Source organism: Folsomia candida, unplaced genomic scaffold (genome assembly GCF_002217175.1).
Source record: "Folsomia candida strain VU population unplaced genomic scaffold, ASM221717v1 Fcan01_Sc010, whole genome shotgun sequence".
In the NCBI taxonomy this organism is placed as follows: domain Eukaryota; kingdom Metazoa; phylum Arthropoda; class Collembola; order Entomobryomorpha; family Isotomidae; genus Folsomia; species Folsomia candida.
In genome coordinates this window covers 1,027,667-1,055,067 of record NW_019091202.1, presented here as the reverse complement: position 1 = coordinate 1,055,067, position 27,401 = coordinate 1,027,667, and the positions used below count along the sequence as shown (strand labels likewise).

The 27,401-nt window shown below is 36.1% G+C and overlaps 4 protein-coding genes and 3 long non-coding RNA genes across 9 annotated transcripts; 2 read left to right on the top strand and 5 right to left on the bottom strand.

The window, feature by feature from the left end:
• Positions 1 to 1,377, top strand: LOC118436707. The gene is made up of 3 exons (XR_004835656.1): positions 1 to 795; positions 950 to 1,092; positions 1,198 to 1,377. It is a non-coding gene; the product is annotated as an uncharacterized LOC118436707 (long non-coding RNA).
• A 1,029-nt stretch (positions 1,378 to 2,406) lies between these two features.
• On the bottom strand, positions 2,407 to 3,547 carry LOC110854650. The gene is made up of 3 exons (XM_022103116.2): positions 3,283 to 3,547; positions 2,758 to 2,897; positions 2,407 to 2,631 (listed from the first exon to the last, which is right to left on the bottom strand). The coding sequence occupies exons 1-3, from the start codon at positions 3,480 to 3,482 to the stop codon at positions 2,528 to 2,530; spliced, it is 444 nt and encodes a 147-aa protein (XP_021958808.1). The 5' UTR covers positions 3,483 to 3,547; the 3' UTR covers positions 2,407 to 2,527.
• Positions 3,548 to 5,200: 1,653 nt separating this feature from the next.
• Positions 5,201 to 5,961, bottom strand: LOC118436742. Of its 2 annotated transcripts, none has more exons than XR_004835674.1 (2): positions 5,908 to 5,961; positions 5,201 to 5,745 (listed from the first exon to the last, which is right to left on the bottom strand). It is a non-coding gene; the product is annotated as an uncharacterized LOC118436742 (long non-coding RNA). The 2 variants fall into 2 exon arrangements; XR_004835675.1 differs by having other exon boundaries at positions 5,860 to 5,956.
• Positions 5,962 to 6,523: 562 nt separating this feature from the next.
• Positions 6,524 to 8,650, bottom strand: LOC118436788. Its single transcript, XM_035855391.1, has 4 exons — positions 8,558 to 8,650; positions 7,213 to 8,492; positions 6,966 to 7,128; positions 6,524 to 6,878 (listed from the first exon to the last, which is right to left on the bottom strand). The coding sequence occupies exons 1-4, from the start codon at positions 8,604 to 8,606 to the stop codon at positions 6,859 to 6,861; spliced, it is 1,512 nt and encodes a 503-aa protein (XP_035711284.1). The 5' UTR covers positions 8,607 to 8,650; the 3' UTR covers positions 6,524 to 6,858.
• A 1,266-nt stretch (positions 8,651 to 9,916) lies between these two features.
• On the top strand, positions 9,917 to 11,018 carry LOC110854667. Its single transcript, XR_002548344.2, has 2 exons — positions 9,917 to 10,102; positions 10,677 to 11,018. It is a non-coding gene; the product is annotated as an uncharacterized LOC110854667 (long non-coding RNA).
• Positions 11,019 to 15,991: 4,973 nt separating this feature from the next.
• LOC118436873 lies at positions 15,992 to 19,960 on the bottom strand. Of its 2 annotated transcripts, XR_004835747.1 has the most exons (3): positions 19,055 to 19,960; positions 18,874 to 18,944; positions 15,992 to 18,075 (listed from the first exon to the last, which is right to left on the bottom strand). XR_004835747.1 is itself a non-coding variant. In XM_035855522.1 (2 exons), exon 2 carries the CDS (start codon positions 17,990 to 17,992, stop codon positions 17,282 to 17,284), a length of 711 nt encoding a protein of 236 aa, XP_035711415.1. In that variant the 5' UTR covers positions 17,993 to 18,075; positions 18,874 to 19,028; the 3' UTR covers positions 15,993 to 17,281. The 2 variants fall into 2 exon arrangements, 1 of the variants encoding a protein (XP_035711415.1); XM_035855522.1 differs by lacking the exon at positions 19,055 to 19,960 and having other exon boundaries at positions 15,993 to 18,075; positions 18,874 to 19,028.
• A 4,331-nt stretch (positions 19,961 to 24,291) lies between these two features.
• LOC110854632 lies at positions 24,292 to 27,401 on the bottom strand. The gene is made up of 3 exons (XM_022103096.2): positions 26,957 to 27,401; positions 26,466 to 26,599; positions 24,292 to 24,543 (listed from the first exon to the last, which is right to left on the bottom strand). Exons 1-3 carry the CDS (start codon positions 27,172 to 27,174, stop codon positions 24,419 to 24,421), a joined length of 477 nt encoding a protein of 158 aa, XP_021958788.1. The 5' UTR covers positions 27,175 to 27,401; the 3' UTR covers positions 24,292 to 24,418.

Genomic DNA, 27,401 nt, shown 5'->3' with positions numbered 1-27,401 from the left:
TGCTGGATACAAAAAAATGGTGCCGATTATGGCTACATGTCGCAAATTTCTGTGTGTCGTCATCATAGCCATCTGCGCTGGACTAGGCACCACATTTAAAATAGATTCTCACGGTCAAATAGAATTCGAACCGCATGAGGCGGAACGTTTCCAACCGCGTCCACCCTACTTTGACGACTGCCCGGGTGGTGACTGCCATCGCTTTAAGGAAAACAAGGAGCACGCTGATAACGTCAGCCTGGCTAAAGTTGAATGGAAGATGGTCTCCCAGTGTATTCTCTCAGATGTTGGCGAAATTAATGTCAATCGATTTCAAAAATTAATTACGCTTATATATCTAATGTGATTTTTTTTAAATACATGGTCTCGCAATTCGCACGTTTGGCAAAAATACTTATTTTTTCCAGAAGAGGAGAAAACCTGCAGTAAAATTAGAAAGTGTAAAATTTGTCAACTTTTGAACCCATGTTCTCCTCTTCGGATGCAGGTAACTTCGCCAATGGTGACAGTATCTTTTGCAAATGTCAGGCTAATTAAAGTTATGATCGATTGACATTAATTACCCAAAACTGAAGAGCGTGTACTGGAAACCTCGATTGTTAGTGTATGATACAAAACATTTTTCAAATTTACCAAATTCGCTTAACATCGGAAACACTAGAAACCAGTATTTTTTCAGAAATCCAGGTGGAACACGCTTAAAGATAATGTTACACGTTTGAAACTTAAAACCACTGGATGCTAAATGCAACAAACTGTACCAAACCCATAAGAGTAACGTTAGCTTGATAAAGAGTAAGGTTTGCTCTGGATTTATTACAATTCACTTACTGCATAATTCAAAATGTATTAACCTTTCAAAAGGGTAGCATTATTTCTAAATGTGGGAATGTTAATCTTTAATGATCCGATTTGAAGTTTTTAATTTTAGGCCTTAACTTGATTACAGGGTTGGTTGGATAATTGCCATTTCGATTATCGTCTTCTTCATCATCTTTGTCTGTATTCCGGTCGGGGTTTGCTTCTTTTGTGGTTACGGCTGCTTCGCATGGCGGAAACGAAACCAAAACCAACCACAGCCCCCACTTGCTTGTAAGTGTTGCATATTCTTTGTTGTAACGAAATAAATATTTATTAGTCGGACTAATTAAAATTGTACGTATTTGTGTTATTATTTATTCACTTTGCTATTAACAGATACTCAAGGAAAACTCGAAGCACGATACCAGCAGTAACAACAGTACGGTCAAAACGCAAGAAATTAGTACGATAAACAACTGGTGGTCACCTTGGGTCACGCAAAGAAGATTCGTATCTAATTAACTGAATAAAGATACAAATGATTGAAGATTATCAATAAACATAAAAATATATATAAACATGAGTGTGAGCATTGAGCATATTTACACTCTTAGAAAGGTAGTGTTGATCGTCACCAAACGGTGTGCATATGTAATGTGACTGCACCAAATGGTGATAATGTTTTTCACCGCTTGGTTATAAATCTTGCCCGCATGGCCACAAATTCTCACTGGCTGGTGTTAATTTTACCACCATTTGGTGAGACACATTATTACCGTACATTATTACCATCTGAGATACTACTTATTTTATACATAAATTCTGAACGACAAATATGTATGTAGCGCAGGTCGTTACCAATCTTTTAAAAATGTTAATTTTGACGGCTTTTGATGGAGTAGATCACAAGTTTAAGAAGCCTTCAGAACAATTGAGACTTCTCGAAATTGTCTTAAAAACTCATCGACATTCGTATTAATCAAGTTAGTTATTTAAAATCCGTCTTCCAGAATTTTAACATGTACCTATTTAAATTTCCAAAACTGAGAACTACATTATTAAAGGTGTTTTGAGATATTTTAACCATTTTCTTGATGAGTATCGAGTCCTATAAATGCTAATCAACCTCTGCGACGCCTCCATGGATAAATCTGATTGACTACCTTCAAGTTGAAGGCTTCAACATTTGGATGCCGCGCCGCCCAAAAATTGTGGTGTCGTAGTGATGTTGGCTGAGTCGACAATAAGGTGACTGAGGTGGAGTGACTAATTTTAGCAGAGTCCCGAACCCATCCGCAAAATAGTGGTGGCACACAGTATAACTTCATTTGGTGGACATTAGCCTCTGATTTAGATTCAAATGTAAATGTTGAGTAGCGTACGCCACGTGCAAGCATTAAATGCATGAAAGTGTTTTTTATACAAGCATAATTTCTTACAGTGATGAAACAAACGCAATTAATAAACCCCATTCGTCATGAAAATCAGGGTGGGAAATGTGTCAGACGTTAGGTGACAAGTATCAACAGATTGTTCTGCGATTTCGTGCATTTAGTACAATTCATACATCGCATTGCAGGGAAAGAAAATGTACACTCAAAAATATGTCCATTTGTCATATTTATCGAAACGATACAATCATTTGCATCTGTATGTACATATTTATTCAGTTACATACTTATAGAAAAAAAATCTTTCAGTATTTAGCAATTATTCATCTAGCGTATTATGAATATGCTTTTTGCACGTACGGTTGTGCTTGTGGTTGCTGGCCGTACTGTGGTGGTTGTTGAGGTTGCTCGTAACCTGCTGGGGGAGGTCCTTGCATGTCTGAAAGTTTTAAAATTATTACAAATATTTCAACTTATTCCGATTATTTTTAGTGTGCGCGTCTTGTATAACCATTTATGTATTTTGACAAGATAAAGAATATTTATGCACTTCACAACAACTTACAAACAACTTGGGTCTGGGGTTGATCCCGTTTTCGACAAGCTGCGAAACAGCAGTAACCACAACAGAAGCAAATTCCGACGGGCAGACAGACGAAGAAGATGAGGAAGACGATAATCGAAATGGCAATTATCCAACCCACCCTGCAATCCAGTTAAAGCTAGAAATTAAAACCTTTAAAGTGGATCATGTCCTTAATAACGACGATAAAAATTAATATTCACACTCTTAAAAATAATGTTACCCTTTTGAAAAGTAAATACCTGCACACTGAATTTTAAATTAAACAAAAAAAAAATAAAACTAAATTGACAGCCTTACTAAAGACAAAAATTTAGTTTGGATTTTTTTACAATTTCGAAAATTTTAGAATCCATTTACTTTCTAAAAGGTTAGCATTATTTTTTAGTATTTCCTACAGAATTGCTTCTAAAAACTAAAATTTTGAATTTTGCTGACTTGTCGAGAATTTCGCGATTAAACATAACTTAAAAACAAATAGTTCCCAATCGACTTGAGTCGACTTACGCCAGACCGAGGTCATCGTCGTAGTAGTAGCAGACCCCACCCGAGCAGTAATCACAGTCCGAGTGACAAGATTGCAAACCTTCTGCCCCCAACGGTTCAAATTTTAGGACCTCTTTCGTATCATTTTCTTTAAGTGTAGCGCCCTCTACAGAGCATCCTGCCATGACGACCAAGCACAAAAATAAGGAAATGCTTGCCATAATTGACGCAATTTATTTTGGCTAGGGTACGATCGAAGGTTGAGTTGAAATTGAACTTGTTTTCGCGTAACCTTTACTTTACATATGTGCAAGTTTTGGTTAACTTGCGTTATCTCTGTAAGGCGTCATGGAAACTGTTTATCTTGATCTGCTCGTGTTCAACCTATCATTTTCATTGGTGCCAATAACTACATGCATAAGGCCGACGTAGTCAACACTAACCTCATACAGTACCCACCAAAAGTTATAACCACACACAAATCACTGCATAATTAATTTCGTAAAATTCCGGATTTATGAATCTGGCAATGTTGGAAATTTCACAGTCGAATAGGTCGAAACCATTCAATCGTATTCGACACCAAAGGAAAACGAGGTGATTTGAAAAAAAAACTATACGAAGAAGGTATTCACGAAGAATTGTTAGCAACGTTAGAAACAAATTGAGCAAATTCGAAAAACTTAGATAGAAGTGTTTTTTTCAAATTTGCACAACTTAAATAAGGCTAAATCTCAAATACTGTATTGGAAATTATGTTCGATATGAACGAGTAATGAATACATTTCAAAATATTTTTGTCCACTGTATATTCCTATAAAAGTCGAAAACTTTAACAGATTTGTATACTGTAATTAAATATGTAATTATGGCGTGAGTTAAAAAATTAGGCCCAATTTTGTACGCATTTCTTATGGTTTAGTTATATTTAAAATATGTAACTTGCGTAATTTAATTGTCTAATCGTAAAATGAATTCGATGAAACATAGGAAACTAATTTCAACTCAAAAATACGGTTTGTTGAAGTAAGATGCATTTTATTTTTGGTCCACACTGTATGTACCAGTTTTTATAACGCTTCGTACCACATATCCATGTGAGTAGCCACACTAATTCCGAGCTCATGTTAACAATTCTCTTTTCGCAATGTGGTACATTTGTGCTGTTGTTAGGTTGCTAAATCCACAGGATGCTCCACCTGATAATAAATAAGTATACATAATCATGCATAATCCCTCTGGCAGACAGCACATGCCAGGCAACAATGTCAGATAAGAACTAATCCATATTTCAATATATGTAATCTACTGGATATGTCGTAACGATTACACCCAAATGTGAATACGTATTCGTGCAAAAAAATAAAACAAGAATGATTCATATAAAAGAATATTTGCAAAGATTTGCAAAAGTTTAACCTAACCTAACAGACGAAATATATGTACATAAATATGTAACTACTAACTTCAAGGCCTAAAATGCATACATATTTACCAGATTTTCGGTAACAATCATTTACATACATTTCATTAGCGGTTATGTAGTTGTTATGAATTTATCTTATTTTTGGTTTATGTTATTTTGTAGTTTTTTAAACTTTATTTTCGATTTCAATAAGACTAAATTAATACATAACTGCATTACGACGAGTTTTAGTGGAAAAACGAATAAAAAGTTTGCTCTATTTGTCAATATTTTGAATACTATCTGCCATTCATTATCAACACATGTGTACAAGAAGATGAGAAACTTGTTTCAAGATGTTAAGGAAAATTGGTGGTTAGTTTTTAACAATTCGCAAAAATTGTTGTCATATTTATTTATGGCTTTGAATACTGGCGTAAAGTTTTCAAGTAATATAAATATATGTAAAAGGACTACACGTAAAATATGGAACTAAATTTGTTTCAGACACAGGTATGTACGTACATATATATGTAAATATGTATGTATGCAAAACTTATTAAAGTTTTACACATATTTATTTACTAACGATACTCTACTTTTAAATAACTAAATAAAATTAGGCATCTACTTCGCCGCCTCGTAAGGCTCGATGATCCATTGTTCGTGGAGCGTATAGCCACAAACAGTATCCCTTTGTAGTTTATTGTTTAAACATTGGTTACGGTCATTCGAGATTATGAAAATGTTGGGCATTGTTGCTGATTTCGTTACCCGCCATACCTGGCTGGTAAATTGACACGGTTCAAGCTTTCCGAATCCGTGGGGTTCGCTGGTCGTGACGCAGAAAGTAAATCCTGGATTAGCGTACGTCCTAATTGTCCCGTTGGAATTGACGACCCAGGCAAAATGGGGAGATTTGTCATTCTTCCCGTCCATGAGGACGGGTGGCTCCTAGTTGGATAGGGCGTTCCCGCTAAATTTGTTCGTAATCGTGACTGGCTTATCATCTGAAACGACAAGGCTGATGGCGATGGAAAGGAAGAAGAACGTCAGGGGAGTCATGGCAACGGAAATTTCTGAAAAATTTAAAAAGAAAAAATATAATTAGCTTGTCAAATATTTGTTTGGGAGTTAGTAAAATTTGCAAGCCTTGTAAACAAAAAGAAATGTGTGTAAAAATTAGATCGTACTTAAATGAATAATTAATGAAATTGGTAAGATTAATTTACAAAACGCACATTAATGTAGGTGAGAGTGAAACAATGAATATGTTGAAACAGTTAAACTCGATTGAGACTAAATAGTGTTAAAAAGTTTAATTTATACCTGAGATGATTTATTGTCAGAATGTGATTAACACAGAATTCTACATTTTAGACAATAACAGAAATCCGTATGTATATATCAGTGTGTGCAGGGCAAAAAGGCAGGCAGTGCCTTTGCCTGCCTCTTTGCCGTTTTGCCCCACAAAAATGGGTGCCTTTTTGCCCTTTTGCTTATTGGGGTGAGATGAGACTCAAACACTGTGACAAAATTAAAGTGAAAGTTATTAACTGCGTTACTTTCGATTTTCTTTTAAATTAAGCTGATGACGATGCAAACACACCCATGAAAATATTGAGGAAATATTTAGAAAAAGCATGTTAATTCAAATAATGAAAATATCGACGAAAGTTAGCACCCTCGAATAAAATTTAAAGAACACAATATATTTGGCAATTTGTTTAATACGTCATGAAAAATAACATATTACTAATATTCATAAGCAAATGAACATTCTTATACAGAATAATAAACGTAACAAAACAAAGAATATTAATGAAGACAGTCACGTATTTTTTAAAGCTTGGTTAATAAACGTAATTTTTCTGGCTTTTTCGACACCTAATCTATTTCGTTTATCTGTAATTGTGTTCGTCATTGCAGAAAATATCCCCTCTAGCCCGGCGCTACTTGCCGGAAGCTCCAATAAAATGCGGGACATTTTAATAAACTCGTCAGAAATTTTTGTGGGATTATCTTGTTGCGTGGTTAACCACCAGTTAATTGGGGAGACGTCGGCTAAGACGCTTTCTTCAAATAAGCAAGGAGAAAATATTGAATCGTCCTTGCATGCCAAATTAAGTATTAGTGGGAGAAAGTTTTTATCTTGAGTACTGATCCAATCTCGACCATCCTTCTTCATTTCATTACTTATGTAAATCTGCGCCTTTAAATTGAAAATCACAGTTAGATTATCATATAGCTCTGATGCATATTGTTGTTGTATAGATGCTAAATTTTAATCCAGCTTTACCTCGATAAATAGGATGAATCATATATGCAGCTATTGCAAAGGCAGGAGTACCTTTAGCAAATTTGTCTTTATAATAGCTTTCTGTAAAGAGTTGTGGTAATTCCTTTTTCAATTTTATCCATTCGTGAACTGCGTCAAAAATCATAGAAGAATCCTTTTGTAACTAAAATCAATTATAATTAAAACTATTAGTCTCAGTGTCAATATATAAAATATGTCTATCTAAAATAGGGACAAATTTGATTACCGTATTTAACGCAATTGCAATTGGTTCCAACAATTTTATTGAATCATTTGCTTGTCTAAAAATGGACCCATTTTCAATAATCGTTTTCACTTCGTCGTTGACACGGTCATCAGAGCAGGCAATCTCCAGATATTTTCCTTGGTTTGTAATGTAGCTTTCCAGACAATCTATTTGACTGTTCCATCTTGTTTCAGAAGGCAAAACTGGACGACTATTTTTCAAAGCCGGTGTAACAAAGTCGTGATTGCGAAAAAATTTCTGGACTTTAATTATTTTTTGAATCAGTTTTTCAGGAGATGCTTTCTTTCCAACAAGATTAAGAAGGTGTGGATTATCGCCATAACATAAAAGTTCTTTTCCGAGGTCACGTCGCATTTTTTCCATGGTATTGCAATTGTCCGTGACGCATGCGACAATTTTGATAGAAAATTTTTCTTCCGCTTCTTTTCTACAAACTTGAAGCCACTTTGTGCAATTTTCTGCAGTCTTTTCTTCTTCTCCAGGGCATACTGTATCAATAAAATAAACCTTATTTTTCACGAATATCGAATGAGCGATGACGAATTCCTTCTGATTGGTGCTCCATCCGTCTTGCATGATAGTAGCATTCTGGTTTTCAATTTTGCTGATTATATTTTGTTCACATTCTCTGTAGAGATTATCCAACAGATAAGTAGACGAGGCTTTTGGTGTGGGCAGTTTATAACTTGGTCTCATTGATTTAACCCATTCGATGAAATGTTCATTTTCCAAAACGCGAAAAGGTATATTTGATGAGCAAATTGCTTTTTGGAGCTTTTGGTTGATTTCAAGTTGTTGACGATCACTAGTTGAAATAAAGTGGTCCTTTATACTGCTTTGGCTGTAATTTAGCGATGCTTTTGTTGTTGACGAAGTTGGGAGCATTGAATTTGTTGCAGTAACCGGCGCTGCTAAAATTGGCAATTTTCTTTTCTTAGAACCATCATTTAAATGTTTGCGCAGCCTATCAGCTTTCGGATTTTTATTTTTCCACTGGCACGTTTTACAGCCCCAGAAGTCGTCCCCAATTTCCATATAGCTGTCCCAAATTTGATCTTTCATCCTTCCGCCTTTGTGGGTGCCACTTGATAACTTCTTCTGTTTCGAAGATGGTTCATCGTGGTCATTATCGTCTTCACCGAGTTCACCAGGATCGTAATCTGAAATATTTGACGCGTTCGAAGGTTGCCCATCACTTCCGTCTGGATCGTCAGGATTTTGAGTCACGTCTTCCAAATGAATTATTGAATCTTCAGATTCTAAATCAAGTAAATAATGGCAAATTGGATAAATCTAATTTAATCTGTTATAACTCCGAGCGTACCTTCTAATGCGTCCCTTATTTCCTGACTGTCAAATAAATAAAAACTCATGATGAATTTTTACCTGCAAAATTAATCTCAATTAATTTCCAATTAATTGAATAATGATTAATCAAAAACAAAACTAAAACAATTATAAATAAAAAGGATAATGGATAATGAACATATACATACCTTAGGATTAGTTGAATAATATAACCCATTGACACTTGCCCTTTAGTTAATTTAACCTGAACATTTTATTAGATTGGTTAAATTTTAATGCAGTAAGAAATGTAATTAAGTTTTATAAAACACAATGGTCTCAGTGGAGCGAAATAAAGTCTGGCGGGGTAAACGTCATGCAAATGGGGAAAAAGGTATCAAAAAGGCATCAAAAAGGCAAAAAGGCATGAAAAAGGCAAAAAGGCACGCAAAAAGGCAATTCGGCATTGAAAAAGGCAAAAAGGCAAAACGGCATGGAAAAATAGCAAAAAGGCTGCCTTTTTGCACACACTGGTATGTATGTGCCTATATTATGCATCGTCTTCAGAATAAAATACTGGGACATTTCGGGGTGCTCCCGATATTAAGACGAGACAACAATCTAAACAGTGAGAAGACGACTCATTTATGCAGTGACCTCAATAATTTCTCACATTTCGCATTCATCCTTCAACATAGATATTGAATTAAGCATTACATATTTAAATGCTTGAGCAGGATTACGTAAAATGCCTGAAATTTTAAAATCAGATGTAATCTGGACCTGATTTAACAAAAGTTGCAGTGTGCTAAGGGCCGTTCATAAATTACGTAATGCAAGAGGGCGGAGGGAGGTTTAAGGTTTCAATGGTACGTATCCATCATGCCTATTTTACATTATATGGTCAAGGGGGTTTAGAAAATCGCGATTTTTGCGTTACGTAATTTATGGGCGGCCCCTGAAAGTTATCGCATATGCAATTCATTCTCAAGCAAATATCTCTTACATACTACTTACTACGTTTAGCAAAGTTACATACATAAAGAGGGATATGTATGTATGTAGTTATGTACACGCATACGCATTAGGTTATCTTTAACATACTCCAGAAAGTATGCAAATTCCGATAAGACAACATCAACACGTCAGGAGGTGTCATGCATAAAGCATGTCACGGACTTGATCGTATCTTTACCTAAACGAATGTGTTTAGATACTTCACATTCGACACACCGTATTGGTTTAAAATTCTTCTGAAATCAATCCCATCCTTTGCGCATGGTCCCACTTGAACTTATATATGTAACTACATACATATGTGTAAGTCTCAATCAATTAAATTTTGGGCAAGGCAAAGTCCAGATTTCGCAATAATTTATTTCGTCTCCTTCGCACTTAAGATGATCTTGAGTTTTCTGTCGTATTTATTCACTTCCACACTATTAACCTTGAATTATCATCATCTGTACGAAACTTCCACAATATTTGCATTACTAGTACCCATATCACTGAAAAATGAATATTAAAATACTTCTCGTGTTCCTTGCAATCATCTGCACTTCTAATTTCGTCACATCGCATTGTAAGTTGAAAATTATGTACATTACCTTAAATTTATAAGTTGGCATATATCTAAAAATGTAACGGGTTCTGCCAATTCTCCCAATATACGAAAGAAGGAGAAATTAAGAATTATATTGAAAATCGGGTTTTCCAACGAGGTATCTAAATAATTCACGCGCGTTTACCCATGGTAATTTTGTAATATCTATAAAATCCGTAAATTTTTACAAAATTTTATGTATACATGCACACATATTTACATACATACATATTTCTAAGGAAAGTTACATAGGTCACGATCACACATTTGTACTTTGAAATTTACCCGGCTCAGGCGAGTCTCTTTAATATATAAAACTGGAAAACAAACTATGGATTTTCCAAAGTTTCAAAGAACTGCATGAATTACCTCAATATTATGTTCTACAAAATTTTTACAAATTTCAACACTTTTCGATTAATAAGTAGGTAAATATGTATATAAATTTTCAACGTCCCTTACTTAAATTTAGTATGTATTGGAAGCATCCAAAATCTGCCGCACCATTGGTGAATTACCCCCAACTAAAAATTTTACCACCAATTTATTCCAGACTGGCGACCGAACGGACAGGTCATCCGACTATGTGGAACTTCTACGACGACCGGAGTCTGTAAAAATGGCTGTGGTTCGGGTGAGGTCGTTATTAACTCACCGTACTGCGGATACTGGTTGACCTGTTGTGGAACCGCACTTACCACAACCACGCCTCGTACAACTACAAGCTCCACCACCACGACCGATGATGGTATCATCATTTCCTAAAATTTGAACTTTCTCTGATTTTTAGGCTCAAATTAAATTACAAATTTTGGCAAAATTACTTATATGACTTTACTGAATTGTAATGTTTTGCCATAAATAAATCTTCCAGTCTCTTAATCATAACCGCAAATTTGTCATGAATATGCGATTTTTTCAGACATCGCAAATTTTTACGCTTATGTACGTATTGTGAGCCACCTGGCTCTGCTGTATGTTATAATAATGGTCATAAAAATCCTGACGACGCGACAGAAACAAAGTATTACATAAATTGTCCAGTATGCAAAATAGCCAAGTGTTGAGACCGGATGGAGAATAGCAAACCAGACAGATTCCAGTTACGGGTTCAGTTTGGAGCTGACCTTTCCCATATCTCACGACCAAGCAAACTCGACTATTCACACTTAAAACACTGTATGATTATATGACTCATTTATGTTAAAGTCTGCTGTCGCAGTAGCAATTACGTACCATATAAGAATGGAGATTGGAAAGAAAAAGATTATTAAGAGATTGGAGGGGAAAGAGAGAGGAATAAAGTAACGGGACTCAAGTCGTACACACACAAGAATATTTGCTGTCTTTCACACATTATTATTGCATTGCTTTACAACTCATGCAAATTACTACATTTTTAACCAGATTTATTAGTAAAAGTCATCTCACATTTTCCAATCACACCATTCACACAAATGACACATCTCAGCAGCACATAAATAAACCCAACTTTACACAGTTGGCTCACAGTATGTATGTATTTGTCTATAAGGGTCAAGATTAATATTCAGCTAAATATACATGGGTACATAAATATCATCCAAATATACATTTTAATGAGTATGCACATGCATTAAAATGCATATACTTATGCTTACGCATTTTAAGACAATTTTTGTAAGACAATTTGCACACATTAGTATTCCATAAATTTGCTTAATTGGACTTGCATAATTTTTGCACTCTTAAAAAATTCGTGTTACATGATTACTGGGCATGTTATACCAGAGTACGAATCGACCCGCACTAATAGTACTAACGGGCATTAGGAATATCGTCATGTTGAAAAATTCACCTAGCAACAACAAACTACGTACTACCAATCGGGTAGAAAATTATTACCTTGTCAAATCCAGCACGGAGTATATAATTACACGACTCTATCAAATTTTTTTACAGTGTGCCTTGTACTTTAACCTAATTACCGCATTTAAAAATGTCTAAATTCGTGTATTTACGAAGATACAAGTAATCAAAATTATATATTTATCTTTTTTAACCACTTATTTTTATTCCTTCCAATTTAGGCTTAATTGCATAGAGGCAAACTAAAATTGGCTTGGTTTTTGTGTGCATTGCGTTCTTATGTTTGTTGTATTTTTGCTAATATTCGGATTAGAAGAACTTGTGGGGACTATTATTAGTCCCCAATTGTATGCGTTTAAAATGCATATACTTTCTTCCTAAGCAACATTAAGCTACATATGTCGTTTACTTATCCTCAGTTTAAATGTAGCCCAATGCATAAATACATATTTTTCTCTTGACATGCAATAAATATTGCACCATTTTAGAATATTTATGTAAGTTTGCATCATATTAGCCGCATTCTGAATACTTTAGTAAAACGAATTGTTCAATAAAATTATCAAAATTCCAACAAAATGTACTCAAAGTACGGGTTGAAACTTATACAAACCTCCCTCCTGCCCTCCCTCCTTCTTGGTGGAAGCAGCATTATTTTCAATCCTCGAACTAAAACGTTCTATACAACGCCACGTTCCAGAAAACGGTTCGTCCAGTGCACGATTTTCCTCTCATTTGTGACCGCATTTTTTGGGGGACGGACCCTCCAAATTTTTTTCTGCCAGGGTGGCAAGAAAAATGAATATTTCCACATTTCCTATGCCTTCTCGTTCCTCTTTACCGCCAGCACGTCTGGCCTTCTCTTGATAAACATCTTTCAAAACAGCATCTGCCAAGTTATGACGCAACTTGTTCGATACAGCCTTTACTTCCAAGGTAAGTAATTGGTCCATCAGAACGTGGTCCATGGTCGGTGGACCAATTTTTTTGTGAGCCATGGTCCAGGCGGACCAAGGGCTAATTGTGGCCCATGTGGGTCATTTTGGTCCAGTCGACCATGGTCCATTGCGTGCTTAATATGTGCGGCTCGCACACACTTAAAAATTATGCTTCTCTTCGGAAGAAGAAATACCCTCTTGGTTTAATAACTCGAACTATACCTTGGTACTAAATCTCGAGCAGAGTTGGGTTTTAATCCGGATTAATCGAGTTGTGTTTAAATGGTCAATCCCAATCCATAATCCCTCTATCTTTAACATTGGGTCATCCCGATTAAAACCCAACTCTGATCTCGAGGAATGTTATCTATGTAAAAAGGACAGTTTCTTGTGGATTTAATATAGTTTATTTATCTAGCATAAAACTAACACTGTATTTACTTTACATGAAATGGCTAGCTTATTTCTAGGTGTTATCTCCATCAATGTCCATCAAACTTCATAATTTGATTAAAGTGCCTCCAGGTCAATTCCAGTGTCTTAAATTTGTCAAGTTTTCCAGGTGAGTGGATGGTCAATTACAATTGCAACAAATCCCTTCCTGGGATCGGTCTTGATGTGGCCCTAACGTTGTTCATCATCTTCACCCTGACCGCACCCTTGGCCACAATTTTGCATTACTTGTACTTCCCGGAAACTCCCATTTATCTCATCACACTGCTTCCCCCTGAATGGGGACGCCACCCCATAATTTACTGGGGTTACGCCGTTATCCCCACGTTTTATGCGTATGTCGGTTGGCAGACAACCTTGGTCATCTTCTTGTTGGCCTTCGTGTGGCTGTGTAAGTCTAAATATTTATGGGTGCGGTACACAACAAATCATAGTTGAAAACACAAACGTGTATAAATGATGGATTTTCAGTCAAATTACGGGAAATTCTTACCCACAATGGGAACGCAAACTATGTTTAACCCAGATTATTTTTTTCCTGTTAGTTTTAGAGAGCAATTATTTAGAAATCTATTTCGTGAAAAATTCAATGCGAAAATTTCAATGTTTTGAGCGGAACAAGTTCGACACAACGCTCGGTTTATTAGTACTTTCCGGTACCAGAAAGCCGTTTTAAGGAACTTGTGGCGCCTAAAACTTGTTGAATTTTTCACATCTGTGCGCTACCTGTTGTTCTTAAAGAGTGCTCCATCAACAAACCTGGTCATAAAATAATATGGGTTGAACAAGGTTTGCGTTCCCGTTGTACATAAGTCACTACATGAGTATTTTTTTGTTGCAGTATCCATGCTGCCCTTAATACGGACGGAATTTCGAGTGGGAACAAAGAACCAGAAATCCAGGAAATCGCTCCGATCAGCCTGGAATCTTCCGCTGGAATACAGATGTGTCGAGTTGATGCACAAACAGATTAATGAATTTGCTGGCTACGTAATTACTGGGCTACACGTGGTGGTCACTCAGTTCATTCTGTTCGCAAATACTGCAGCCATTGTGCATAAGGCCACGTTGGCGGGGAGAATTAAGGTACATACATGACTTTACCTTCTCAATATGATGAAAGCATAATCGTCAGCCGCGATTGAGGTACTAAAGTGCCATATTTTTGAGTAACGGTTGCAGAGAAAGTATTTTGTCACCAACGGGAAATAAGTCAAAAACTGGTATTATTAAAAAATTTAATACCTTTATGTAAACAAAATCTTCAAAATTTTTTGTAAATAATGACGTCACGTGTGTTTGGTAAACGAATTTTTTACTTATTTTCCCTCGGTGAGAAGATGTCTCTGTAATCACCACTCAAAAATCTGTGTAGGGCTAGGACTATAGTATACTATAGTCCTATTTTTATATACTATAGTGAGATTATACTATAGTGCAATTTTTCGACCCAATTATTGCACAAAGTCTACGAGAGGCTTCTTCCATTTTAAATTTTATTTAAGTAGTTAAAATGCTGGGCCAAGTGGTAAAATGCAAAGAGTTTCCATTGCTAATTAAGAAACTGTACGTGTATATTTTTGTACTTTGAATTCAGCTCCTTCTTCTCCTGTGGTCTATTTCATCGCAAATCGTTTGGATCACCGTGCTAGAAGTATGTGGACGATTTCACGAACATACAAAGAAAACTGTGAAATCTTGGGGGAACATGAAATTTCGAAATAAGGAGGAAAACGCGTACATAACCCGATTAGGGAAAGCTTGTCAACCTTGGAATATTGGCATAGTGGGTTTGTTCACAGTTTCGAGGTTGACCGTGCTCAAATTCATGAGGGACATTGTGAAAAGAACGTTCAGGACGGTAGTAACGGTTGGTAAGGTTCGATAAGATGTCAGCCAGTAGAGTTCTTAAATATATAACATCGAGTTTTCTTCCTACGAACATTTTTTGTACAAATATGTGCCTAATATTTTGACCTATGCTTCGACCCATAATTAATTTATTTTTACGATTTCACAATTATGAATATGTAATTGGCGAAGGTGCATTTAACATCCGTTCGGGGATGAGGATCTTCCAGTAAAGTGCTAGGCATCAATCCCAAATATGGAGAGCGGAAACGGGACAAACTTTTCATCAAATTTCTGAAAAAAAGGAATTATGAAATTTGTATATATTTTTATTTAATAATTAGAGGATGAATTAAGGATTATCGATGACAATAGATAATTTAATGTTACAACTTATCTCAATTTACCCGCTTTCAGTCCCCCAAGTGGAAGTTGCCTACATTTCGATAAATTTTATGAGCTGTTAATGCTTGCCGTTTGTACAATGTTTGAAGGGGAAAATACTTAATTTTCAGGGAAAATTGGCATTTCAAGTATATTTCATTTTTTTTAAATGGAGCACGAATTTTCCATTTATGTAAGTCGTTTAAATAGGGACGTGAGCTAACGAGAAACTCCGTAGAAATGTTCTGTGGGCTGGGATACGTTACCTGACTCGCGTAATAACGTGAGGTATATTTCTCTAATTTTCGAATGCACATATGTACAAAATTGTGTATAGCCACGATGTTAATATTTTTATATTAGCTTGAGTTAAAAGTTAATCTAAATATTTTTTATGATTTATTTGTTTTAAATTTTTTATGGTTATAGGATACGTATTTGATATATTTTTTAAGTATCAAGGAAGATTTTACTTAAAGCTAAATCTAAAGCAATTTTCATTTAATAAATATCCATAATTAAACAAGATATATTTATTTTTTAGCTAAACCAATCTGTTTTAAAGCTTCTCTATTTTGATTTTTTTCGTTTTAATTTTCTATGATTTAATTTTATTTAATATATATTTTTCAGCTTTTTATTAAAACTCAAATAACTCTTTTAATTAAAGATAAATTCAGCAAAATCTGCATTGCTTCAGTTTTCAAACTATACATATGAGTAACCGAGACATTTATATTAGTGTTTAGAATTAAATTAACCTATCTAAAAGCTGTTTTATTAGGATTTTTCGTTGTAATTTTTTAATTTCAAATGATTACTGAATATATGTGTTCTATGTTTTTTAAACTTATGACAATTTCAAACAAAGTTAGATTTAAACTAGATTTAAAGTAATTTGCATCTATTTAATGAACGTACACACTTATTAACTATCCAATAACATTATTTTGATAGAGAAAGATTACATTTATTGTACTTGGAGGAGTTCTAGTTTGAAGATTTTGCCACGCGATCCAGCACCAATAATGGGGGTGGATTAAGCAATAAAATCGCCAAACCTAAAGTCCTCCAAGTACAATAAATGGCGGTGTAAGTTTTTGAAATTTTGACATGAAATTTGGAACCCTGGCTCAATTTTTTAATTATTGAAGTTACTACCCATGTATAGTACAAGTGACATAATTTCGGAAAACTATTGTGTATTTATACTTATTGTTAGTTATTGTTCCCGCCAAGAACTTCTCAACTTACTAGATATGATTTTATCATATATTATTTATGCAGTTAAACTATCTATCTGCCATTTTGGATAATTTTTATAATAAACATTTGTGAAATTGGATTGACAACAGTATCCGTGTTAAATTTATCCTAGATCTAATCGAGTTGCAAATTATCCTGCCGGAAGTCTGTACAAAATATAGTCATTTCCCGGTTATATGTATACATAATTACGAAAACTTGACCATGCTGGCCAGCGTTACGTAATCTGTGGGCGCCCCTTGGGGCCTTCCATAAATTACGCACTGCAAGAGGGGGGAGAGGGTGGGTCTAAGGCTCAAATTCTATCGTGCCTATGTTACATACACATGTTGCGAGGGTACTGGAGGTCTAAAAAATCGCGAAAATTTTTGCGTCACATAATTAATGGAAGGCCCCAACCATTACAGTGCATGCATATTCAATTACCATCTTCCCTTCCGAAATTCGAAGTCTGATTTTGTCGCCTGGAAGAATTTAAAGTCTGCTCGATGCGGTCAAGTGTAGCCTTTAACTCTAAAATTTCTGCCTGCAGCTTTTCAATCGTTTTGTTTTGTCGCGATATTATACCTTCCTTACCGGCTAGGTCGGCTTCGAGCTTTTCGAATCGTTCCTTCGCTCGAATTCTGTTTTTCCGAGCGGCAATAGCGTTCCTGATTGGTTTGCTGGAAGGTTCCAAGTCGTATTTTTTCACCCTGGGTGGAGTTAGTGGGGCGGGTTGTTTCAATTTGGGAGGTCGACCCCTCTTCTTTTTTATAGATGAACATAAACTCGGTTCGTTGTGTTGTGCTGGTTGAGATAAGGTTTGTAGAGGCAATAAAATATTATTGAGGTTGTGACCAAGTGGTGGTGATTCAGTACATCGAGGCGGAACACACGATAAGATTGCCTCTGCTGCTGGTGGTAGTGGTATGGATGATTCATCAGTACTTATCTTATCTGGGAAAGATAACTCGGCTGGATTGATGAAATCACTGCCGGGAAGGGAAATGTCGTTATCAGCCAAGGCGATGGAATTTTCTTGCAACCGCAACCCCATGGGGGACCAGATTAATTCTGAGAACGACCCGCCCAACTCATGTCGCTTGATGAATGGCATAGGAGAAGCGACCAGAAGATCGGAGAAGTCCATCTCGTTACCGCTCTCGAACGGGGAGAGCGAATTGAGATTGAAATCTTCACCACTTTCAGATAAATGAATTGGATCCTTTTGATCTGCAAAAATTTAAAATTCTTTTTAAGAAACGTGCATGAACAATATGTGTTCTGGCGAGTCATTAATAATCCTTATTTTAAAGGTACACTTCTCACGAAAATAATATGTACATTTGTATGCACATATTCGATTTATAATTTTTTTTACATCTGTCTATTTTCATTCAAGTTAAATATGTAGCTTAGTTTGAGAATCTTTAACGGACTTTATAAATTTCATCTAGAAGGTTCGGTTCATTTTTAAAACATTATTTCTTTCAATTCAATTCAACCTTTATTGGAGTGTTACTGGATATCAGTTTAGAAAAACCTGTTTGACAACCATGACACATTAAGGTTATAATATCTATGAAACACAATTAGTTAGTTGGGCAGTGTGAGCCCTCAGTTATTAGTAAGTGTGTGTAAGTATGTATTTATGCGTGTTTGAAATTAAATTCGTATAGATTCTCTGTACACATCAATCCTCTTGTGATTTAATAGCGACAGTTGAATGAATTTCGGTTTAATTGTTAATGTTAATGTAGCGTGCAATAGTGCAATTATTTACGACAATTAGCACTACCCCTGAGTTATCGCGAGAGATAAGATATAGTTGCAGAAATTCGCATTGTCGCACAACATCGCCGATCAGGGTGGCGAGTTTATGGGCAAAATGTGTGGATTTTAACATCCCTTTTGACACCGGTAACAAACATTGAAATATCTTTGCATTACTTTGGCCACAAATTGACATAAGCTCGATATTAATTATGTTACCAGATTTTTAAGTCTAAATAATTACTATATAATTCTTACCTAATAATGGTGCCGATACGTAGTATTACACGGTCGCTCACCCAGCAGGATATTAAACTTTCTGATGTTTTCTGTAAAAACAAAACCCAACTTACAAAACTGTAGCTCATATGGTTTAATTTAGACAAGTATATTTAATTGATTTGTCGTTGTTAATTATTTAGTACTTATAATTATTTACCGTTCTCCAGAGGTTTTTTTTTAGTTTAAAACCCCTTCTGCGTTTTACCCATCTCCAAACAAGCAAAATTAAGTTGTTGTTCCGTTTGTTACAACTGGAGTAATATGGGCGTACTTTTATGTATGCAATCGACAACGTAAAAAATAAAATTGAAAAGAAATCACGTGTCGACGACGTGGCCATATTTGTGCAAAATAATGAGCAATGTGCAACATCCACGACTAAAAATGTTGCTGGGTTGATTTAAAATTTAACCACAAAAGAGAAAATATTGCATGAATTCTCCCTGGGCAACAAGGCGTGGCAAGGTGGAATATTCTCCAATTCTTCTGGCAACGTGTCCCTCTCATAATTGATTAGGGGGTCAGGTGGGTGTTGAGTGGAGCGTGCATGAAAGATCTGACCAATCGGGTAAAGATGTCATATTAAACAAAATAGTTACGTATCGTTCAGTGAAATTAGGATCGAGTTTACAAAAGTTTTACATTTGTTCCGCATGATCCTCCGCTGTGCTGGATGGCTGTCCCTCCTGAGTCTTGATAAGCTCGTCCTGATAAGTAAACAGAACACGTACGGGATGGTAGCTTAGTGAGATGATAAGCACTGGTTAGTTGAACAAAGGTGGAATATATGTAATATAGTAAGGTTTATACATACATATGTACGTACGTACGGTGTATAAGTAATAATGGGATGAAAGCTCATGCTGGTTCAAAGGTTAACGTTGAGGTAAAATCTAAGCTCGTGAGGTCAATGTCAAGCAAATATGCAAAAACATATGGTGTGATCAATAAATTGGAATTGCGTCAAGCTGGTAGAAGTGAACCGACCCTTACGACTGAGCTACGAGTCGTATTGAAAGTATGGGTTAAGTAGCCTTACATATTTATCTAGGCAAATGTGATAATTCGTGCGAATGTAATAAACTTTGAATTGCAAGATTTTATTATGTAACTTATTTGCATGCACACATCATATTCGAAAATTTTGTGGTCTTTTTTTGACAATATATATACATCTATTTATATAAATAACTGAGATGATCACACATCAAATAGTTGTAGTATTAACAACAACAATAATAATAATAACAAAAAGAGGAACAATTATTTATTACGAGGTTGATGAGGCGTTGGTTACTGCTTCACCAACATTTACAGCGATGCTCTCCTCCATCACATGGATGGGCGTCATATTCACCACCTCGGAAATGAATGCTGACACGACTTGCGCTGCTTCCACAGTGGAAACAGCTCGGAATGGCGTCAAAGAGGAATCAAAATCCGCGGACTCGTTGGAACTTGACTTGATCATTGTTCTGGGTTCCCATGCAGTCGGAAAGTACTAAAATGGCAGGGCACACGGGAAGCACACAGGAATTGGTATTATTTAAATCCTACTAAGTATAAGTTGCCCCGCTAACAACGCTTAACGTAAATCAAGGTAAAAATTTAGATTGGCACATACTGTGTAATCGACTCGTCCCCCTCGCCACTACTTCCGCATCAAACCAGCCCTACCGCTTCTTTGGACGCTTGACCATCCTCAACCACAACTGGTGCCACAGGGGCGGAGGTTTCAACTTCGATCACCTCCACTCTCTCCGCTGATGATGACAAATTCCTAAGGAAAATATTGGATTTTAAAGCCAATCGAAATATATTACTAAATCCTTTTTTAATACTATACAGTACGCACTCTGCATAAATAACTTCGCCTCCGGAAAGCTCCAAGTATCCAAGGGCATCTATGATATTTCCCATGGTCTCACAATTTATCGCACTTTTACTCCCTTCCAAACAATTTTTTTCGATAATTGGTAAATAAACAAATTTTTCACGTTTGGTTGTAACTGCTGGGTTCTACTGTTTGCAGGTCACCCAAGTGGCGGACTGAGCAAAAAATGGCGACAGTATGGAACTACGGGTTTTGTCTACACTTGCAGGAAACTGAAGCCTTTTCAGGTGCACTCCTCACTAAAGGTTTGCATTGGTTATATTTAAAGGGAAGTATTTAGCTTGACTTCTAAAAAGGATGTATGATTTCTCTCTTTAAAATATAAACATATTTAGCTTTAAAATTAGACTGTTAAACCTAGCTGTTGGGTAAGATATGAATGTTTAGAATTTACAGTGAAAATCTTAGAAGAGAAACAATTGTTTCTCTTCGAAGTAAAATCTCGTCGAAACATGTACTTACCTACAAATACGTTTACATACGTTAGTCGTTTGTACAGACGTTGATGCATAAATGCGTACATATGTTTTTATCTCCCGCACTGTATGTTACAGGGATTTATAAATGTGTATATTTGTATTTAGATACTTACGCACATTTGAAGACTGCATACACATACGTATGTATGCAGTCCTACGCGAGGTCCTACAATTTCTATTAACAAACGAGCAGAGCAATTCTCAACATGCGATTTACTCACGAGAAAAGATAAATACATCCATAACAAATTAGTGACATGGGCGAAAGAATAAAGAATTGAGTTCATTTAGTTAGAGAGGTAAATGAATGGTTTTGATCATTCGTAGAGTCAGGCACATATTTCGCTACCCTCAGGTCCCCTCAGCGACTCCCGTTTCTTCCTCCGTCTCAAAAAGCTCCGTCGTTAGCTCAATCCATTCATATCTTTGGCTTTGAGACTTGCATGTAAGCATCTACATGCAAGTGAATAACGCATTTTTGAAATAACAATGCACATAAATGCATTTGTTGTATGGGAGTAGTGTATACAGTCATAGGTAATGTACACATATGACGATTATTAATTCATACTTGGCGTGACAAGATAGGAAATGCCAACATAAATTTGTTATATGCATAAAAAACAACATCTGTGTATTACCACGTTAACAGGTGCAAGGTGCTTAAATATGTTACATGCGTATACATATGTGTGTGTATATATGTAGTTTTATTTTGTTAATCTTTTATTGCCCTTGTCCAGAAAAGTCGAGTAATTACAGAGGGTGATAACTTTCATGACATAGATTAGCTAAAATCTGTACATATGTCGATGCATATATTCATATCGCTTGAATTGAATGACTGTTTGGATTCTCAGGTCAAGAAGTGCATATTTATCCAAACTTCACAGAATAATTTGAATATATTTATGGCCAATTTTCACATTCCACGCTTGAGGACAATCTTTTACTTGCCTGCATTTATAAATAAGTGTCTCATTACGATGCACATATTTACATATAAGCTCAATAATCCAACCTTTCCGCTGAGGAATTGTGCACGTCCCTTTAACCTGGCCATTTTCTCAGAATTTTAACGACTTGACCAATTTAAAAAGAGGTCATTGCACCCTTTCCATATTTTCTGAACTCATGTATTTACCAATGTCAGTGTGCACTTGGGTTTAATTTGTAATTGATTAAACTACAGACACATGTTTAATATTCATGCAGCAGTGCTCGCAACGGGTCCGGGTCCCAAGACCCGTTTTTGCCGGGCCGCAGGTCCGGGTCGGGTCCGGATCAAAACTTTCAAAGACCCGGACCCGCCGGGTCCGGGTCACCGTTTTTATATGGTATACAAACGGGTCTCGGGTCGGATCCGGGTCCGACGGTTGGAACCGGAGCCGGGACCCGACCCGACTCGGACCCGATAACCGGGTCCTTATGACTAATTCAAATCTGGGGTGATGAGAGACAGAATTCTATGTTTAATAAATATGTTGAATCATAGAAGAATTTAAAAACGTTTAACATTTAACATTTAAGTGAGTGTACGAAAAGCGAAGGAGGATTTTACTTCATGCCCCAATTTGCGCCAGCACACCAACGTAAGAGCACAAAAAATTATCACCGTTTCATCACCAAAAATCCAATTTCTATCTTTGATTTTTTTTACTGTCTTGATAGCAAGTGTATAGTTACTTTTTAATTTCCAAGATCAAACTCAACTTTTAGAAATTTTGATTTTTTGGAAAACATATCCCTGGTTAGGAAATTTTAGAAAATACTTTTTTTTATAAAAAATTAGTTCAATTTGGATGTGATAAAACAATAATGCACGATCACGAAAATTAGGAAAATTACTAAAAGGTAGCGAAAATTGAATTTTTGGTAAAAGTTTAAATGCGGCAGTTCTAGCGGAGGTAATGCTTTTGAGGGGATGTCACGTGGGCGGAAATGGGGCCATGGAGTACAATCCTCCTTCAGTTTTCGTGCATACTTTAGAACTATCTAGTACTGCTGCATATCTTGAAGGAATCAAAGCAGGGAACTTTGAAGCTTAGATGTAATATGAGAACGGAAGACCCGGGTCTCGGGTCCAGATCCGGGTCTAGAAATTTCAAGACCCGGACCCGGACCCGTCGGGTCCGAATCAGTAGTTATGGGACCCGGGTGAACCGGGTCCGAAGACCCGTTTCTAAATTCGGGTCCGGGTCCTGATCGGGTCCGGGTCCCACCTGAGACCCGACCCGTTGCGAGCACTGTCATGCAGCATACATATTTACATAATATAATTAATTTTTATATTTATCTTATCTTATTTTACCTACATCAAACTTACAATTAGTTTCAACAGATAATGCAAACAAAATTAAATCTTATCATTTGCTTTGATTCTAACTAATCCTAAGCAAATATATGTACTAGGAGAGTAGAGACTTCAGCTGTCCTACTATACGCATGCAATGCACACTATATAATAATGCGAAACAATTTCGTCTTAATATCGTTTTTTTAAAAAGTTTTGACGATTTTAGTGACCCAAGTCTTCGAATTTTCCCAATGCTTTAACAAGCTATGAAATTTTTTTGCTTCCGATCTTAACACATTATACTCTCTATATATTCTCCTTATACTCTCCACATAATACTCTGTGTGCATGCATCTTAACCTTCGCCACACAAGGCGCCCATCCTCATTACATGGAGAGGCCATCAAATCCAGCTAACTTACGAAAGTTAACTTGTATGTATATGTATATATGTATACGAAAGTTAACTTATCCTTAGCTATTACAGAGACGAATTAATCAGTAAAATTAATATGAATAGATATTTTAATGACTAATTTAAATTCATTTAAAAGTAAAATTAGCCTTTAACTGATAAAATTATTGAATGTTTTTTTAACATCTGCCTAATTAGTATGTATTCCATAATTTTTTATCATATCGTTTCAAAAAAATGTGGTTTTTCATTGAGCGGATACATACATATGTAGCATGTGCTGTAATTAGTGCTGAAACTTCATAATATATAAAAAGTAAGACTCTCACAAAACGTTAATTAATTTATTATCTTTGTTACAATTTTACATAGGTATTTCATACTATTATAAATTTGAAAAGACAAATTATGCACTTGCAAACAAATCAATTCTGGCGTTATGTGTTGACTTGTTGTCCGTATTGTTGCTGATGTGGGTATGTTGGGGGATATTGTCCATACTGCTGTTGCTGACCGGCCCCTGGTTGTTGTCCCCAACCCGCTGGGGGTGGTCCTTGCACATCTAGATAATTTAAATTTTTTTAAAGATCTGCTACATGGATGCACTCTAAGAAATCCGGTATTAAAATAATCCCAACCGTTGTACATGCATGATGCTACTAAAGTTGTGTTGGTAAGTGTGTACCTATGTACATACACATGGACAGAGTGGTTAAAATGTCACGCTACAATACAGGGTTGTTAAAAAGACAGTAACTTGATAAGTTACTGTCTCTTTAACAACCCTGGCTACAATACATAGTCTCCTAACAGAAGTGATAGTAGAGCGTAGTTTTGAACCGGTCAACATAAAATTAAAAGGTCAATTGCGGTTTGTGCATATATTCAGTGCCTATCATTGGTGTTGACCGCTTTTACTTGACATCACTAGCTCAAAAGATGGAGGAGCTTTACCATACGCGCGCGGCAATATTTTTTCACTTTTCACGCTAGACGAAAAATTCACAATGTTAGATATAGGGTAGCAATTCAGGGACAACTACCATCTGGTTGCCCAACCTATTAAAGTAACCCTAGGGACAGTGTCTAACTTTGAGATAAAAGTTCCTCTGGTCCAAGGTCAAGGAGGACTACAGTGATGTCCGAAGCTTTGAACGCCAGATTACCACAAAATCTGTCTGAGACCGAAGACTTTGGCCATACAAATGAACTTTCAACTTTAGAAATCAGATGAGCACTGAAAAATGACCCTAAGATGGAGGCCTTTTAGAGTTGAAAGCCCCAAGTGCTACAGATTGCCCCAAGTGCCCAGACGTAAGCTAAGGTAAAAAAAATCGACCTCTCCCAGCGGTACGGTAGAAAAACAAAAACAAAATAACCCGTTTACCGATGAGAATTTCTTTACGACAAAAATTTGTTTCAACAAACGAAGTAGCATATTTTGTGTCAAATATTCTTAGGGTTAATTGATTACGAAATGGAGGTCAAATGTCATCTTATCGGCCTACATTCATGGTTTTGGCGAGAATCGGCGGAATTGGGCAAAAACCGCCCAATTTCCTTGATTAAGGAGAGGAGATAGTTTAAAAAAATATTTGATAAATGTCCTTGTGAAGAAGGAACACCCCCTCAACTAGTCCATATTGGGTGAATAGCCACTGACCCTTGTGTTCAGCCTTACAGTAACAAATACAGCGAAATTCGTGAAAAACTGGATTAAACTCCAAATTTCTGACTTCATTTCCACTTTAGGTTTGACCTTAGCATTTTCGAACCGCACTCAACTTGACTACCAAATATTGATTAAAATTGAGAAAAAGGTCTGTTGTGAGCCCCATATAAGTGTGTGGGTAACAAAAAAATTTCTGACCCGGGAATGATACACTTTGTCAGTAAATTTCGTGCGTATTTTTGACAGAGTTATCTTCTCTTGTGACTAATTTTTCATGGTCACAGGAGGAATATATTTTCAAGTGTAATACATGTTTTCTACTTGAAATTTAACTGGCTTTTCAGTGGAATAAAAATAAATTTGGAATTCTTTAAAACAATAGAGATATGGTCGCCTACTCTACTATCACTTCTTATTATGTAGGAGACTATGTAGAAAATTTTTCGATGGGAAATATTCCTAAATTTTTATTACCGAAATGTTGTCTCTAAAATTCAACATTTTAAGAATTTTGTCATCAGTTTTGATAAAAATTTTATAAAAACCTCAATCCAAAATCTTTTAACTCATGGAGATATAGGGGGTTTTCCAGCTGAAAAATTTCCAATGGTAGCGTGACATTTAAACCACCTTTATGTACATACGTTTGGTACCGTACCGTGGCCACGGTACCTTTTACCAGGCGTGGTAATAAGTTTTACCATTTCGGTGGCAAATTTTTACCGAACGGTATAGGTAATTAATTTTACGCCTACATATTTAGAGGTAGGATATGTATTGTACCATAATAGTTTTAAAGTATTCAAACTCACAAACAATCCCGGGTTGATCCCGCTTCCGACAACCGGCGAAACAGCACCATCCACAACAGAAGCAAAGTCCGACAGGAATGCAGACAAAGAAGACTATGAAGACGGTGATCGCAATGGCAACTATCCAGCCCACCCTGGAATAAAAGTTAGGCCGTTAATTAACAAGTTATAAGAAAAAATGATTATCTAATTCCACTAGGAATCGAACTCAACTTCAAATAAAACTCGACAAAACTTCGAAAAGAACAATTGTTCAAGCACTTCTTCATTAAAAAAATTATTATTCCCAATAAATTGGCACGGAAAAACAAATCCACTAGGAATCGAACCTATCAAATTCGTTCCAATTTTAACGAACATGTTTACCTCGAATGATAAACTGTATTAGTTCTATTCTACATAAACTCTAAAAAATAATAATTGAAATTTCCAAAAATGTTTTCCTGATTTTTTAACTAAAATTGTATTTTATCATATCATATTTAACTCACGCTAAGTCCACGTCGTCATAGTAGTAGTCGTAGTAGTAGCATCTGTCACCCGCGCAGTAATCGCAGTACGAGGGACACTCCCAATCCAATCCGGCGCCTCCTCCTTCCAGCGGCTTGCTTTTTAGTTCCCCCTTCTTATTTTCATTAAGGGTGGCGCCTTGAACGGCGCTCGTCGCCATAACGACGACGACCAAAAAAATTGGAGCAATCTTCATCATGATTTATAATTTCCTGTGTGACAGAATATTTAGCTCGACACGTCGCAAGGTCGAAGTCAGAGTCAGTTATTTCTAACCTTCGCACAATTGTATGCAAGGAAACTTTTGTCAAGTCGTGTTATCTGTCCATTGAAGTCGCTTATCGTTATCGTTGTCACCTCGAGAACATTAGTAATTTCGATGCGATCGATTACTCATAATTGATACCGGGTGGCTCAAAGGTTTTT